We start from the raw sequence: 13,948 nt of genomic DNA, 5'->3' as shown, positions 1-13,948 counted from the left end.
ACTTGTACATTGCAGGTGGCAACCACCTGTCACTATCATGTTTATTCTTTTTTCTTTACTATGGAATAATAAAGAGAAGGCATGTCACAAGGCTGATCTTGCTCTCAATTTCAAACCTCCATAGCCATTGCTCTCTTGCTTCTGCTTGAGCTTCTCTCACACTCTCACTCCTACTCACCCTCTCACCGGCAAGGCACTTATAACAAGTGGCATCGAATAGAGGATCACCTATTAAAAAAAGCTTGAACTTGAAGTCCATGGGGCACGGAAGTGGCTTGCAAGAAGCCATACTAAACTCTAAGAGAAGCTCCAAGAGATACCTATGCTGAGAAATAAAAATATCATGTAAAAGCTAATAGATCTCCAATCTCATGAAGAAATGGAGGATGCCCAAGTCTAGCGTATCAAACTCCTATCAAAGGATCTCCCACATGTGATCAACCTCCTATGTGTGCCTACCTATTAGACTAAGGTTGTACACAGAGCAAATCTCCCACATACAATCCACTTCTTGTACTATCCAAGTAAAATCAAAGGTTGAGGTTGTGGTTTGACCAATGAATCCCACTCTAAAGAAAAAACATGTCGATGGGAACTTGCTACAAACCATAAAGTGCCTTTTGCAAGCAATAGACAAGATTCTCCTTGCCAAGCACACTTAAGATTGGAGGCTCGTCAACATAAATATCCTGAAGGATATTATTCACAAAATTAAACTTCGTGTCAATTTGGTAAACGGGCCAATGATGATGGGTTATGTGAGAGTGCACAATGGAAGAGGACACATAAACACAAAGAGAGAAGGAAAGAGAAAGACTGCAATGCAAGAAGAAAATTTGCACTTAACTCTGAAAGAAAGCTTAATACAATGAGGACTGACCAATCCATGCACGGAGACCAGGACATCAGTGAGGGCACCCAAATCAAGCTAATGATGGAGGATAGCACTAGAAGATGGAGGAAGTTCCAAACATTGAAGGATGCTAAAACCTGTAGAGGAAAGTGTGTGAATGATGAATGAATAGCCAAGCTATAAATAGCCATAGATGCTAGAAGCTCGCGAACTATAGCCTACATAGGGCCATAATTTTTTGTCAACCTTAATGACAGCAATTAAAAATAATCATAAAAATGTTGTCACAATTATGAAATGCTGGTCATTCCATTTAGCTAGTGTAAACGCAGCCTCCCACCACCTGAAAAGAAATACTATGGACTAGAAAATAACTCGGTCAGTGTGAACACACCCAAAACTCACTAGAAAAGAAGTGTAAAAAGTGTTGCCTCTATCAAAAAATACATGACAGATTGAATGCCAAAACTCCTAATGTCCCCATCTAACTCAAACTGAGGCTCACATACACAAGATAACAATGCATGACAAACATGACTACTAACAAGCTATAGGAGCCAAACAGCTCGAATAGTAGAGATATGAATAATCGCAGTGAAAATCTCAATAATCCAATCCTACCATTAGAGCGAAAACTAAGGCTCACATACACAAGATGACAATGCATGACAAACATGACTACTAATAGGCTATAGGAGCCAAACAACTCGAATAGTAGAGATATGAATCGTTGCAATGAAAATCTCAATAATCCAATCCTACCATCAGAGCAAAAGTCTCTAAGCAATCCAATCCTACCCTTTGAGCAAATCCCTTGGCAACAAGCCTTGCCTTGTGCATGTCCACAAGTTTATCAACCAAGTACTTGGTCTTATAGACCTACTTCACACCAATCATTTGTTAGAGATTGGTGTAATCAAGATAAATTTCCTAATGGGCATCCTTCAAGGTGGATTTCACATCAATTTGCTAAATCAGCCAATGATGATGGCTGCAAGAGCCAAAATGGCTCAAATAGTATAGATATGATCTGTCAAAGCGAAAGTCTAAATACTCCAATCTTGTCACCAGAGCGAAAGTTTCGAAACAATCCAATTCTAGCCTCTGAACAAATCCCTTGGCAACAAGCCTTGCCTTGTGCTTGTCCAAGAGGTAAAAAGCTAGGTACTTGGTCTTATAGACCTACTTCACACCAAAAAAATGTCATAGATTGACACCCTTAGAAGAGAAATCCAATTGGGTGGGCAACATGGCATGGCAAACACGAATCGAGCAGCACCAATTTGATCAAGCAATAAGTAGCAAAGCATGGTCAGCAAGGCACAAGCAGTCTCATCCCGAACAAGAGAGGATGCCGAGCAAGGGCCAATTGCAAGCAAGTCAAGGGTCTGCTCAATCGGCCTATCCAACACATGGCAAGGCCGACCAACTTGCTTGTCAAACCAACCTAGATCTGACCAACTACTCTCTTTCCCAACCCCCACTCCCACTTTTTTAGGCCCGATGGTCACTACAAACAATCTTGTACACAATTTGTGAAACTTTTTATAATTACATATACAAACCTTTGTATTTTGTTTGCCTTTTTTATTCAACATTCATTGTTCAACACAATCAATGTTGCTAATCTCTTTCTCTCTCCTCTCCATATTCGATACCTACAATCAAACAATGCATACACTTCCGCATTACTACACTCTAACATGGTATCAAAGAAGTTCTGGGGGCTGACAAACCTAAAGAGGAGGATTCAAAACGAAACAAAGGCTGCATTTTCAGTATGTTAATGTGAGTGGAAGGATTGTGCTAGAAAAGGCAGCATTTTGAGCCTTTCAAAGCATATTGGAGCTAGTCCCGATGGTGCTTATGCAAGATGCACATCACAATGAGACATTCTAGTAGAGCCGGAGCACACAACCATGCCTTTGCAACCCCATCTTCAAGTAAAGGACAAGCCAAGTAAAAGAAAGAGAAGAACAAGTTCAAGAAATCAAATTCATCTTAAGACTCTGATACAAATTCAAGATGGTCGTGTCGAGGATATCCCAAGTCTCCACACTATGGAAAGAGCTCGCACCCCAACGAGAAATGCTAAAAGAAATAACCTTAACCTTTGTCTATAAGCAAAGGTTGTAGCTATACTAGAGCCTCCCTCTACTTCTATTTTGGCTGCCTTATCTTCAAGGAGATCATGCACAACTCACTCATTGAGTCATACAACTCCTCTAAGAGATTAGCTCTAAGATCTCCGATCTTATGAGCAAACAATCATTGTCAGTGACATTACTTCAATGCCTATTTGTGGTATTGGAATCTTACCTCTGTTGCGCCATCCATCTTCAAGCTCCAACTCATAAATCCTAAGACTTGCATCTCCTCTCTATTCATAGTCTTAGGAGACTCGATACCCGTGTTGTCTTCCCCAAGCAAACCATCTTTTTTTAGGATTCCACTTACAAAGTCATTCTTGCAACAACTTGAAGCGAGAGGGGGCTATACAAGCTCCATTCTACTTCCAATGCAAAAGGTCTTGCATAAGCAACTTTCGATTGTCAAACCCATTCCCGCTAAGAGTATTGACATCTTACCTCTGTTGCATGGCCATCCATCTTCAAGCTCCAACTCATAAGTCCTACGACTTGCATCTCCTCTCTATTCAAAGCCTTAGGAGACTCGATACCCATGTAGTCTTCCCTGAGCAATCCATCTTTTTTTAGGATACCACTTACACAACCAGTCTTGCAACAACTTGGCGCGAGTGGGGGCTATACAAGCTCCATTCTACTTCCAATGCGAAACGCCTTACAAGGCAACTTTCTATTGTCAAGCCTCTTCCCACTTATGCACCACCCCTCTCACATGTTATAACCCATCCCCCACCATCTCCTCTAATGTTCCCTCATACTCCTCATCCCTTACAAAGGGGGACAATATTTGGAGATGTAGTTCTGGATTCCTTGGCCCATTAGATTTCAAGGGGGAGGGGATTTTCAAAATTGTGGGAAGATTCTTCAAAGATTGCAATCTCCTATGGGCCTTTCTTGTCAAAAGTGGATGCAGCAATGAAAGCATAAACAAATGTTGAAATAAATTGCAAAAGGATAGAAGAGAAAAACACAAAAGAACACTCCAAAGAAGAGATCTCAAAAGAATACTTGGTAAATGGAATCAATATACCAAACAAACATGAGACAATCGCCTATAACAATGAGTCATTGGATGTGTGGGCAATGGCATCGGCTCCCTCTCTCCAACAAGACCTCAAGCAATGAATAAATGACTCGGGAGAAGCCTAAATAAATAGGCCAAAAAGAATGCAAATAATGCATCAAGTCAACCAACGTTTAATGATGCTTGGCCAGCATAAAATGTATAAATAATCAACATAATGTATACAAGCTTGTCGCGAACGACATCTTTATCCTATTGCTCCCTCCATTTTTTTTGCAATGCTCTTAGCTATCTGAATCAATGTTTACACAAGTCTCGAGGCTAGAGCCGTCTTTTATCCAATTCCTTAAAATCAAACACTATGATCTGATCTTTTCTTGGCTCTTGGTTTTTTTTTTTACCAATTTATCAAGATCTTCTTATTACTCTTAATATCTATCTGCCATCATCAAGAGGATGATCACTCACTTTCTAAGAAATACCTTAAAATCCAACAATATGACATGACCTTTTGTAGCCTCTTGGTTTTTTTTTACATCCACGCAAATCAAGACTTTCATTCTTTTATTCCGATTTTATCAAATCCGTGGGAGATCTACATGATGCTGCATGAAGATTTATTGTGCCTGGTGTTCTTTTTTTCATTGTGATCATATAAAACCTAATAAAAAAGCTTGTTGATGATGACAAGATAGATTTTCTTACAGTAGAAACCCTATTTCCTTGGTGTCTGTCTTGGGGCTCCACTTTTCCTTTGATGTACACCACATCATATCTCCCCCTCATTGACATAATGGTGTCAATGGTGGACAGTGAGCTAGAGCTCCACAATCTCCATGTTCATGGAGATACTATCGAACCAACCATTCTTTCTCTGCGATGTGTTCCTCTTTCCAGCCTTATTTTTCAGATTTGCCCCGATTTTCAGCTTTATTTTTACATTTACCCTTTTTCTTAGCCTTTGCTTCTTTGACATGTGACTTGGCATCATCATCGTGGAATCCTGCATCCTTCCACGCAGTAATGTGTCGACTGTAGTAGCATTTTTTATAAGCTAAGACATGTTGGAAATAGTGGACTTAATGCAAAAATCCTTGATTCCTTTGGCAAACCACAAACATACTTCTCCACCTGCTCATGGAGGGATACTGTGCGATAAGAAATAACTGGCAATAATGCATCCCAAAACTTCCTATTATACTAATCCAAGTTCTTGCAATCTTTGGAATTCAACTGATTCCAAGATGTCATAATGTCTACTTCAAAGGTACTTGTCAACCAATTTGAAGCAAACATTTGCTTGAACTGGACCCAAGTAGTAGGTAACTTCCCTTGAATAAGAAGTGTAGACCACCACTGCCATGCATTTCTCGTCAAAAATGTGGCTGCCTTGCGTATCTTAGATGCCTCTGTGAAGTTGCCTCTAGAATAGGCTGCATCAAACTGCTGAATAAAAACAAGTGCTTTCAGCCTATCTCGTGGCGCAAACATTTGCTTGAACTCGACCCAAGTGGTAGCTGACTTCCCTTGAATAAGAAAGAAGTGTAGACCACCACTGCAATGCATTTTCCGTCAAAAATGTGGCTGCCTTGCGTATCTTAGATGCCTCTGTGAAGTTGCCTCTAGAATAGGTTGCATCAAACTGCTGAATAAAAACAAGTGCTTTCAGCCTATCTCATGCACCACTAAAAGGCTCAAACTTCACACTTTTGCCACCTTCATCATAGTCCTTCGACGAACCCATGGGAGTCAAGTTATCCTAAATGGGCTGCTGCAAAAAGAATGCATTGGCTGTATTTGCATGAAAACCAACACTATCTGAAGCACCTACATGACCAGCACCAAATCCTTGTGCTCCAACAATCCCTATTTATGCCGATATATATCCATATGGCCCGCTTTGTGCCCCAAGCATCATACTTATGCTGCCATACATGGGATTAGGCATTCCACTTGCATTACCCGGATACTTTGGGTGTTGTGAGCCATGCATTGGCTGCTGCATACCATAGGGATTTGTGCCTTACATTCCCGTATGCGGTGCCTGTCCAACCATAGCATGAAAAATGGTACCACCACCAAAGTATCCTTGCTGTCCCATGCTTGCATGCGCAGAATTGCCTTGCCGCCCATGTTCCCATGTATTGGCACTACCAAGTTGGCTATGCATTTGCACTTGCTACCCCACGGATACCAACAGTTTCTGCTCATCTGGCATTTTGGGCTCTTCTAAAGAAGGCTTAGGCATTTCCTTCGGTTCTTGTCGTTGTGCCAAAGCTGTAGAAGGTGTCTTCTTCTCTTTGCCTTTGTTGTCCTTCTTTGGGGCATTCAAGAATCGAGTAAACTAGGGATCCTTTGCCAATTCAGCAAAAAGATTTGCTGTTGTACGCATTCGATCCTTGAAGCTATCATCAAATTCTTCAGCCCCTTGCTGGTCATCAGCCTCTTAATGTATGGAAGTGCCAACATTTGGGTCATTTCCCACATTTTCAGCATGCTGTCCATGCTAAGAACCATACCCAACATCAGTCATTGCATTTTCCCCTTCACCATGTGATTGACCGAGTGATGCATCCTCTTCACTTGATCTGGTATCACCATGTGAAGACATGCTTGCTGTAATTCACTGCTGAGAACAATTTCAGCAATAATGCAATAGTCCCAAGTTGCAATCAAGTACCACGGGCCCACCAATTCAAAGGATTTGATGGTATCCCAGTGATGGAACCATGTAACCAGCCTTCCTTCCGTGGATGGGTGGTGGTAAGTCCATGATTAAAACGTAATTACAGCAACAAACAATAAATGCAAATCTGAAAATACAAATTTACCTACTGATCTTGGACAATGCACACCCGATTGAACCCAAAATTGGCGCCCCTTCCGGTATTTCTTTAGCTTTATTGAAGAAAAAGTTGATTTACAATGGGATTCTCCCAATCCCTTTCAGTATTTCAACTCCCCTTGCTGTCCAAAAAGACCCGCAAGTCTTCAATCTATTTTGCCCCTTGATTTGGGCACTCGATTGACCTTCACCCACTTTGATGGAGATGGAAAATGCCCCAAATTCAATTGTTTGCTGGTCACTCCACTTGAATAGGCTAAAAATAGCTTCAGCCTTGTTCAATCCAAGTCTTGGAGATTCCAATTTCTGGCACGATTCTCGAGGCTGCTGCTAAACCCTAATTTCTTAGAGAAATCAGAAATTTCTCAATCTCCAAGGGTCCAAATGCTGAGATCTTTAGAGTAAAGCTGTGAAATGGCTGGGAGATGAGAGGGAAAACTGAAGAGAGAGAATTCAGAGTTTTGTCGCGAATAATGACTAAAAATGAGTCAAATGCAGCTGCTGCCCTGCCAGAAATCAGTCATTTACATCTGCTGCCCTGTCTCAACAACCTGTAGATGCTACTTCCTACTGTTGATTGGTCTTCTCTTGCCCTTGGCAGCCTCAGAAGGTCCTCCAATGGCTGCAAATCAGACTAGCAACCTCCCCAAATGGTTTTTGCAGCATTTTTCATAATTAAATATTAAGTTCCAATCTTTAAATACTGAAAATTAATCTAATAATTATTTCAGTGCCCTGAAAAATAATCTGACTGGCCAATAATTAAATTAACTAGACAACTTCCATTCTCGAGTGTCTCTACGTCATCTTTGACCATCAAATTGGCGTTAGGTACCATTAAACGCCACTTCTCTATGGCCAAATGGATGACCTAGGCCAACGACTGGCACCAGATACTACCAAGTACATGTGCGGCATAACTTATAGCAACTTTTGCCTTTCACATCCCGTGATTTCTTCGAGTCTCGGGCTTGTAAATTTACTCTAACCCCAGTTACTCCTCACGCGTGCAACATTTACTTAATCAAGTGATTAGAAATTAATCCACATGTTAAGTGAGGTTTCAAAAATACATGTCCTCATGACGTTCTCTCCTAGCTTATTGAACTTCTATAGCTCCATAAATTCTACTAAGAAAGATAAGATTTTCAATGGCTCTATGAAAAAGAACAGTTTTGATCCGAAATATTCTGGTCCTCCTAGCTATATGGCTCTCAACGTCTACTCTTCAAACCCAAAGTTCTTTAAATGACTCCTTAATGCTACTTTGGTTGGAGCTAGGGTTGAAAGATTGAGCTTAATTGTGCTTTTAGCTCTATTACATCATCAATGCTATAAGCAGTGATTTTATGGATGGTCTTTTTGTAGAGCTCTTGTTACTACAACATTACAAACTTATGCGCATCTGCTTACACCTTGAGCTAGATTTCCTTGGCTAGTGATTTGACTAAATCATCAATCAACTTTTTCAATGTTTTTGCAATGCTCTTTCTCACTTCATTCTTCATTCTAGAGACTACTTCAAAGTAGAAGGGGCTGCTGAGCCCTTCCCACGATCTGAAAAGATGATCCTGAACATGCCTAGGCATTAGCCATGGCCTTGGCCAGAGGATCCAAGTCAAAGTCTAAGAAAAAGAATAACTCCAAATCCTAATTCTTCTTCTTCTTCTTCTTCTTTCAAGCCGCTAATTCTTTGCAATCCTTACGCAATTGTCTCTTCTCACCTCAATGATAATACTCGGCCTTCAACTTTTTATCACCCCTCTCTAAAGCTATAAAGGCCTCACTAGAGGCACCAGACTGGATGAAAGCCTCCCTTGTAACCTCAAAGACACCTCAAGCTCAAGCAACATCAAGGATATCTATAGAAAACTTACAAGTTTCAATGATATCTGATCCTCCAAAGCATTGGCCGCTCCATCAAACTCTGAAAGAGCTTGTAGAGCACAATCCCCACAAGATGAGCCTCTAGTAGGCCTTAGCCATGGCCTTGGCCACAAGATCCAAGTCGAAGTCTAAGAAAGAGAATAACTCAATGGAGCAATCCAAATCCCAATTCTTCTTCTTCTTCTTCTTCTTCTTCTTCCTTGAAGCCGCTAATACTTTGCAATCCTTGCGCAATTGACCCTTCTCACCTTAATGATAACACTAAGCCTTCAACTTCTTCCTCACAACCCTCTCTAAAGCTATAAAGGCCTCACTAGAGACACTAGACTGGATAGAAGCTTCCCTTGTAACCTCAAAGACATCTCAAGCCCAAGCGACATCAAGGACATTTGTAGAAAACTAACGAGTGTCAAAGAAATCTAAGCCTCCAAAGCATTAGCCACTCCATCTATCTCCGAAGGGAGCTTCTAGAGCATAATCCCCACAAGATGAGCCTTTGGAAGGATGGAGTACATGTATCTCTATGACACAAAGTAAGAAAGATTGAATAGTGTCCAGCTCGAACTTCATCTAGAGTGTCCATAAAGAGAGACGATACCCATAGGCAAAGAAGTCTCGTACAACATCTAAAGCTTCGCCCAAATGGCTGGAGGCATCCTACAAGATATGGACCCCTGAAGAACTTATTTAGAGATGCAACGAAAAAAAGTAAAATATCCACGAGCATAATTAGTATTCCATGTGAGCATAGCTTCTTCATAATTGTCCTTGTCAAAATCAATTGAAAGAGGAGTTGTACGCTCGCAAGCTCTAACCCAACATATCATAACCGCTTTTGCACAAACCATACTTTCACAACAATACTCCATGTTAGGTAATCAAGGTTAAGTAATTTATCATCAGTGTGGAACAACAAAGGGGAGCCATCTAGAGAGGATAAAGAGAAAAAATAAAGGAAAAAGAAGGAGAACAAAGAGCATACAAGCACACCAACAACACAGACTGCACTAAAAGAGTTCACACGCAAATGTACACAACCGACTGCGAAAATAGAGAAAAGAGATGGATTAGAGCCAACAAACACTATCAAGGACTGGAAATTGCTGTTGTCCAACCTACAAAGGCACGGATGGGATCGATAGAATATTGATCGTCCGCGTTTGTGGCTAGCATTCCGAAACCCATTCGGCTAGATTAGAAAGGCTAAATCAGAAGGAATTGATTTGTTAGATTAAGATTAAAGCAATAGGAATTGTTAAGATATGAAAAAAATACAAAACTCAAACTGAAAAACACAAAAAATACAAAATACAATCTCAAAACTCAAACTTTTCTTACTTAAATAGACCATGTGATATTTTGTGGTTTGAAGATACATCATGCTTATCATGCTTGTTAGGTTACATATGTATTGAAGCGAAAGCAACATAAAAACACAATATACAATACGCAATACACAAAACTCAAACTTTTCTTGCTTAAACAAACCATGCGACATTTTTGTGGATTGAAGATACATCATACTTGTCATGCTTGTTGGGTTCTATGTGTATTGAAACAAAAGCAACACAAAAATCAAAACACAAAACAACACAATATTAGTAAGTTTGGGAATCTCCCAAATCCCATTTTTTAAATACTAAAAATGTGACACCCGAATAACATGCCCATAAGTTTCTCAAAACCATATGATGTGACCTATCATTGGAGAGCGCTTAAAAAATGGAATCTATTGAGCTATAGAGCACTCGATTTGGAGTTATAGTGTTCAAGTTATGAAAAAACCAAAGATTTGATGGCTGTGCAACAGAAGACAAACTGATCAAGAATAAAATAATACAAAAATTGAAATGAAGCCTATTGGACCAAAAATGCAGCCTACATAGGGCTGGAAACAAGGCAATGGGCAGCATGCAATTGTCGTCAGGCTGTAAATGGCATGAAGCAGTCAGGAAGAGTCAACAATCAGCAAGGGCAAACCTGTAATCAGCAGAAAACAGCAGAGAAAAGAGATGGATTACAGCCAATAGACAATATCTGGAGCTGAAAATTTCTGTCGCCCAGCCTACAAAGGCATTAAATACATTACATACAGCAGCTGTCCAGCAAAACGCAGACTGATCAGGAATAAAATAATGAGAAATTGAAACACAGCCTGCTGGACCAAAAATGCAACCTATAGAAGGCTGGAAACAAGGCCATGGGCAGCAAGCAGCTCAGGGAAGAGTCAATAATCAGTAGGAGCAGACCACTAATCAGCAGAAAATAGCAGCAAGAACATAGATCCTAAAATCTGATACCATGTCAGAAGTCGATGCAGGAATGGAAGCATAAACAGATGCTGAAATAAACTGTTGAATGCAAGGACAAAAGAAGAAAACACAGAAGATGCAAAGAAGAAAACTTAGAAGAATGCTCGGGAAAAGGAATCCATATACCAAACATGAGACCATCACGTACAGCATTGAGTCACTGGCTGTGTGGGCAATGGCACCGGCTCCCTGTCTCCAATAGAACCTCAGGTGATGAACAAATGATTGAGGAGGAGCCTGAATAAATAGGCGAAAAAGAATGCAAATAATGCATCAGGTCAGCCAGCATTTAATGCTGGTCAACCAGAATAAAATGCATAAATAATCATCAGCTGCCAAAGGTTGCTCAACTGCCCTACACTAGAATCTCCTCGATGACTTTAAAGAAACTCTGATTTATAGCCCATCCAAATTGATCACACCTGAAGGCTGAAACAAGTTGTTATAAACAACACCCAAACAAGTTCGTTGCTAGTGCATGCATAGTTGCTCTATAGCACCCAAGCCTCTAAACAAAGTAAAAAATGCAAATCTGGCAGGAAATTTCCAACCTGTCTCGTGCATCCTTTGGAATTATTCATCTCCTTTGGACGGCAAAAATATAAGATTGGAAAATAACCCAAAGTCTTTATTTCGTAAAACCCCACAATGCAAGTGTAATTTAACTTTCTTTAAATTCTATTTCAGATATCTTCAAAAATTCACTACCTACATACACATGCAAGCACAAGTACATAGGCACTCTAAGGCAACTGCATTTGCATTTAGTTACATGCTTTAACACATACTTGAAAACGTTAACTTGAAACATTAGAAAAGCCTTTGAAAAGCAGTAAATGTTTTGACACATAACACAGTTCAAGAACTCATTGTAAGTGATGAAGTCGAAGGTATTGCATGAGTGAGCTTTAAGAAACCTTTTGGAGGTGTGTGAGGAAAATCTTGACTCAATACCAGCTTCATTCTAAAGACTCCGCCCTCATATGGTGTACCAGCTGTTCAAGAAGTATGTGAACAGTTAATTGTAGTTCAAGATTACAAGTAGAGTTTTTTGACAGATAAGCATAATGACTGAGATGTAGATCAGAAATAACACTCTGGCCCTTATTAACTCATCAACATTAACTAGAGTCTCCCAGACTTGTGAAACACACTGGTCCATGTTAACTCATCAACATTAACTGAACTCTTCCAGGTTTGTGCATGGTTCATAAAACACCATATGGAGTTGCAGTGCATACATACTAATGAGGTGTGCCAATGCTTAACTGCCAAGAGAGTCTTCCTTGTGTCAGTGGCAAGCAATCAACTGTGAGCAGCTTAAAATACCAAGAGGGTACATTTGGAACATTGCAGAAGAGAGTCGAAAGTGAAAGGCAGCTGAAGAACTCAGAATACTTACGTGGGCCATCTATATCTGCAAAGATTGTGGAGAAGTTATCACCATTGACTAACACACGAATATCTTCAGGGGGGCTTTCATCAAGACTTTTCAGCTCGCGTGCAAGCTCTTTAATAACCCGAGGTGGAAGATTCTCATTTGTTGCCTGCACCATTCCAAGCTCAAAAAATAAGAATGATGTAGCGTAACATGAAGAAGACATGGGAAAGCTCAGATATAAGCTAGTGTTCCTTGCAGACTCCGCATTCTTTGGGCATCATCACATATCCACAAGCTGAATGTCATGCAGATATAAGCTAGTGTTCTTTGCAGACTCGGCATTCTTTGGGCATCATCACATATCCACAAGCTGAATGCCATGCAGAGCACGTGCAAAAGGCAAGAGCCAACTGAAGCTATATAACAATTCTCCTCGATAAGGTCTTGCAATCTAGGCCTTCTATTCTGCAGAAAGACTCAGCATTCATGGTAGAACAGTGACTGGCTTGCAAGTGTACTGCAGCCTGTCTGCACTGTTCTTTCTCCGATCAATGGCTAGACAAATTCAGAGCCTTTCATCTCTAATAAACCAATTTCGACTGTGATAAAGAGAGAGAGTCCCGACACCAACTTCCGCACCAAGCTCTAGACTTTTCTACTGGAACAAAAACGGCTTGCACTAGCCTCTGAACAATAGAGGCTAGATACACAGATACTGACAATTTTAGGCACACTTAATCCCATCAATTGATAGTAGATAATGACAAAAGGTCACACCTAATCCTCTCAAACGAAATTAGCTAGCACAATCACTTACGGGCTATGTCGAAAAGCTAGATCAAACAACTTAAACAAAGGCCATGGCTGGGAACAGAGCAATTGACAGGCATGGGTGGAATCTGAGACGAGAAAATGACATACATACCATGTGTGTGCCAGTGAAATCTGCCACAATCTCCTCCCCTGTATCTGTGCCTGTCTGCAAACCTTCTAATCTATTTCTCGAACCTGTCTGCTTAGGCGAGCACGCCGATGAACTCGAACATGATGCGTCTACTGCGAGCTTTGTGGGAGCGATTATGGAGGCCCGGAAGCTCGTCCCCTATCTTCTGCTGCTGGTGGGGTTGTCGCAAGGCAGACGAGAGATGGGAGAAGAGAGAGACAGAGGGAGAGGGAGAAGGGGAGAAAGGTGATCTCGAAATGAAACGCAAACGTGAGATGAAATGGAATGAAACCCGCTTCTCTCTCTCCCCCCCCCCTCTCTTTCTCTCTACTGAAGGCCCCATGTGCTGCATTTCAAAAATGAAATTTAAAATAAAAGCAATATTATTAGACTAGCCGTTTCAAAAGGAATTGAAATTCCATTTGCCCCGTGGGCCCTTTCTTGGCCTTGCCTTTGGTCCTTGCCCAACACCTAAGGTTGGATCCACACACATGCACACTCACATCTACACATCCTCCTAGTAAAACAATGCCTTCGCTTCTCCTACATAATTTCA

General features: G+C 40.8%; 1 protein-coding gene across 2 annotated transcripts in view; it reads right to left on the bottom strand.

Moving 5' to 3' along the window:
• The window catches only part of UBC22 (ubiquitin-conjugating enzyme 22), a 53,967-nt gene extending 40,268 nt beyond the window's left edge, over positions 1-13,699 (bottom strand). Inside the window, exons 1-3 of one of the 2 annotated variants that reach the window (XM_087690884.1) lie at positions 13,375-13,699; positions 12,471-12,615; positions 11,986-12,063 (exon numbers count right to left, since the gene is read on the bottom strand). In XM_087690884.1, the coding sequence (XP_087547010.1) occupies positions 11,986-12,063; positions 12,471-12,615; positions 13,375-13,377 (226 nt within the window). In that variant the 5' untranslated portion in view covers positions 13,378-13,699. Of the gene's footprint in view, positions 1-11,985; positions 12,064-12,470; positions 12,625-13,374 lie in introns of those variants that run through there. The other variant, XM_087690883.1, reaches the window with a different exon arrangement.
• Between the last annotated feature and the right edge of the window lie 249 nt (positions 13,700-13,948).

Source organism: Lygodium microphyllum, chromosome 13 (genome assembly GCF_053477565.2).
Source record: "Lygodium microphyllum isolate KBCC chromosome 13, Lygodium_microphyllum_v1.1.10, whole genome shotgun sequence".
NCBI lineage: Eukaryota > Viridiplantae > Streptophyta > Polypodiopsida > Schizaeales > Lygodiaceae > Lygodium > Lygodium microphyllum.
This window is presented reverse-complemented; position numbering and strand designations above follow the sequence as displayed.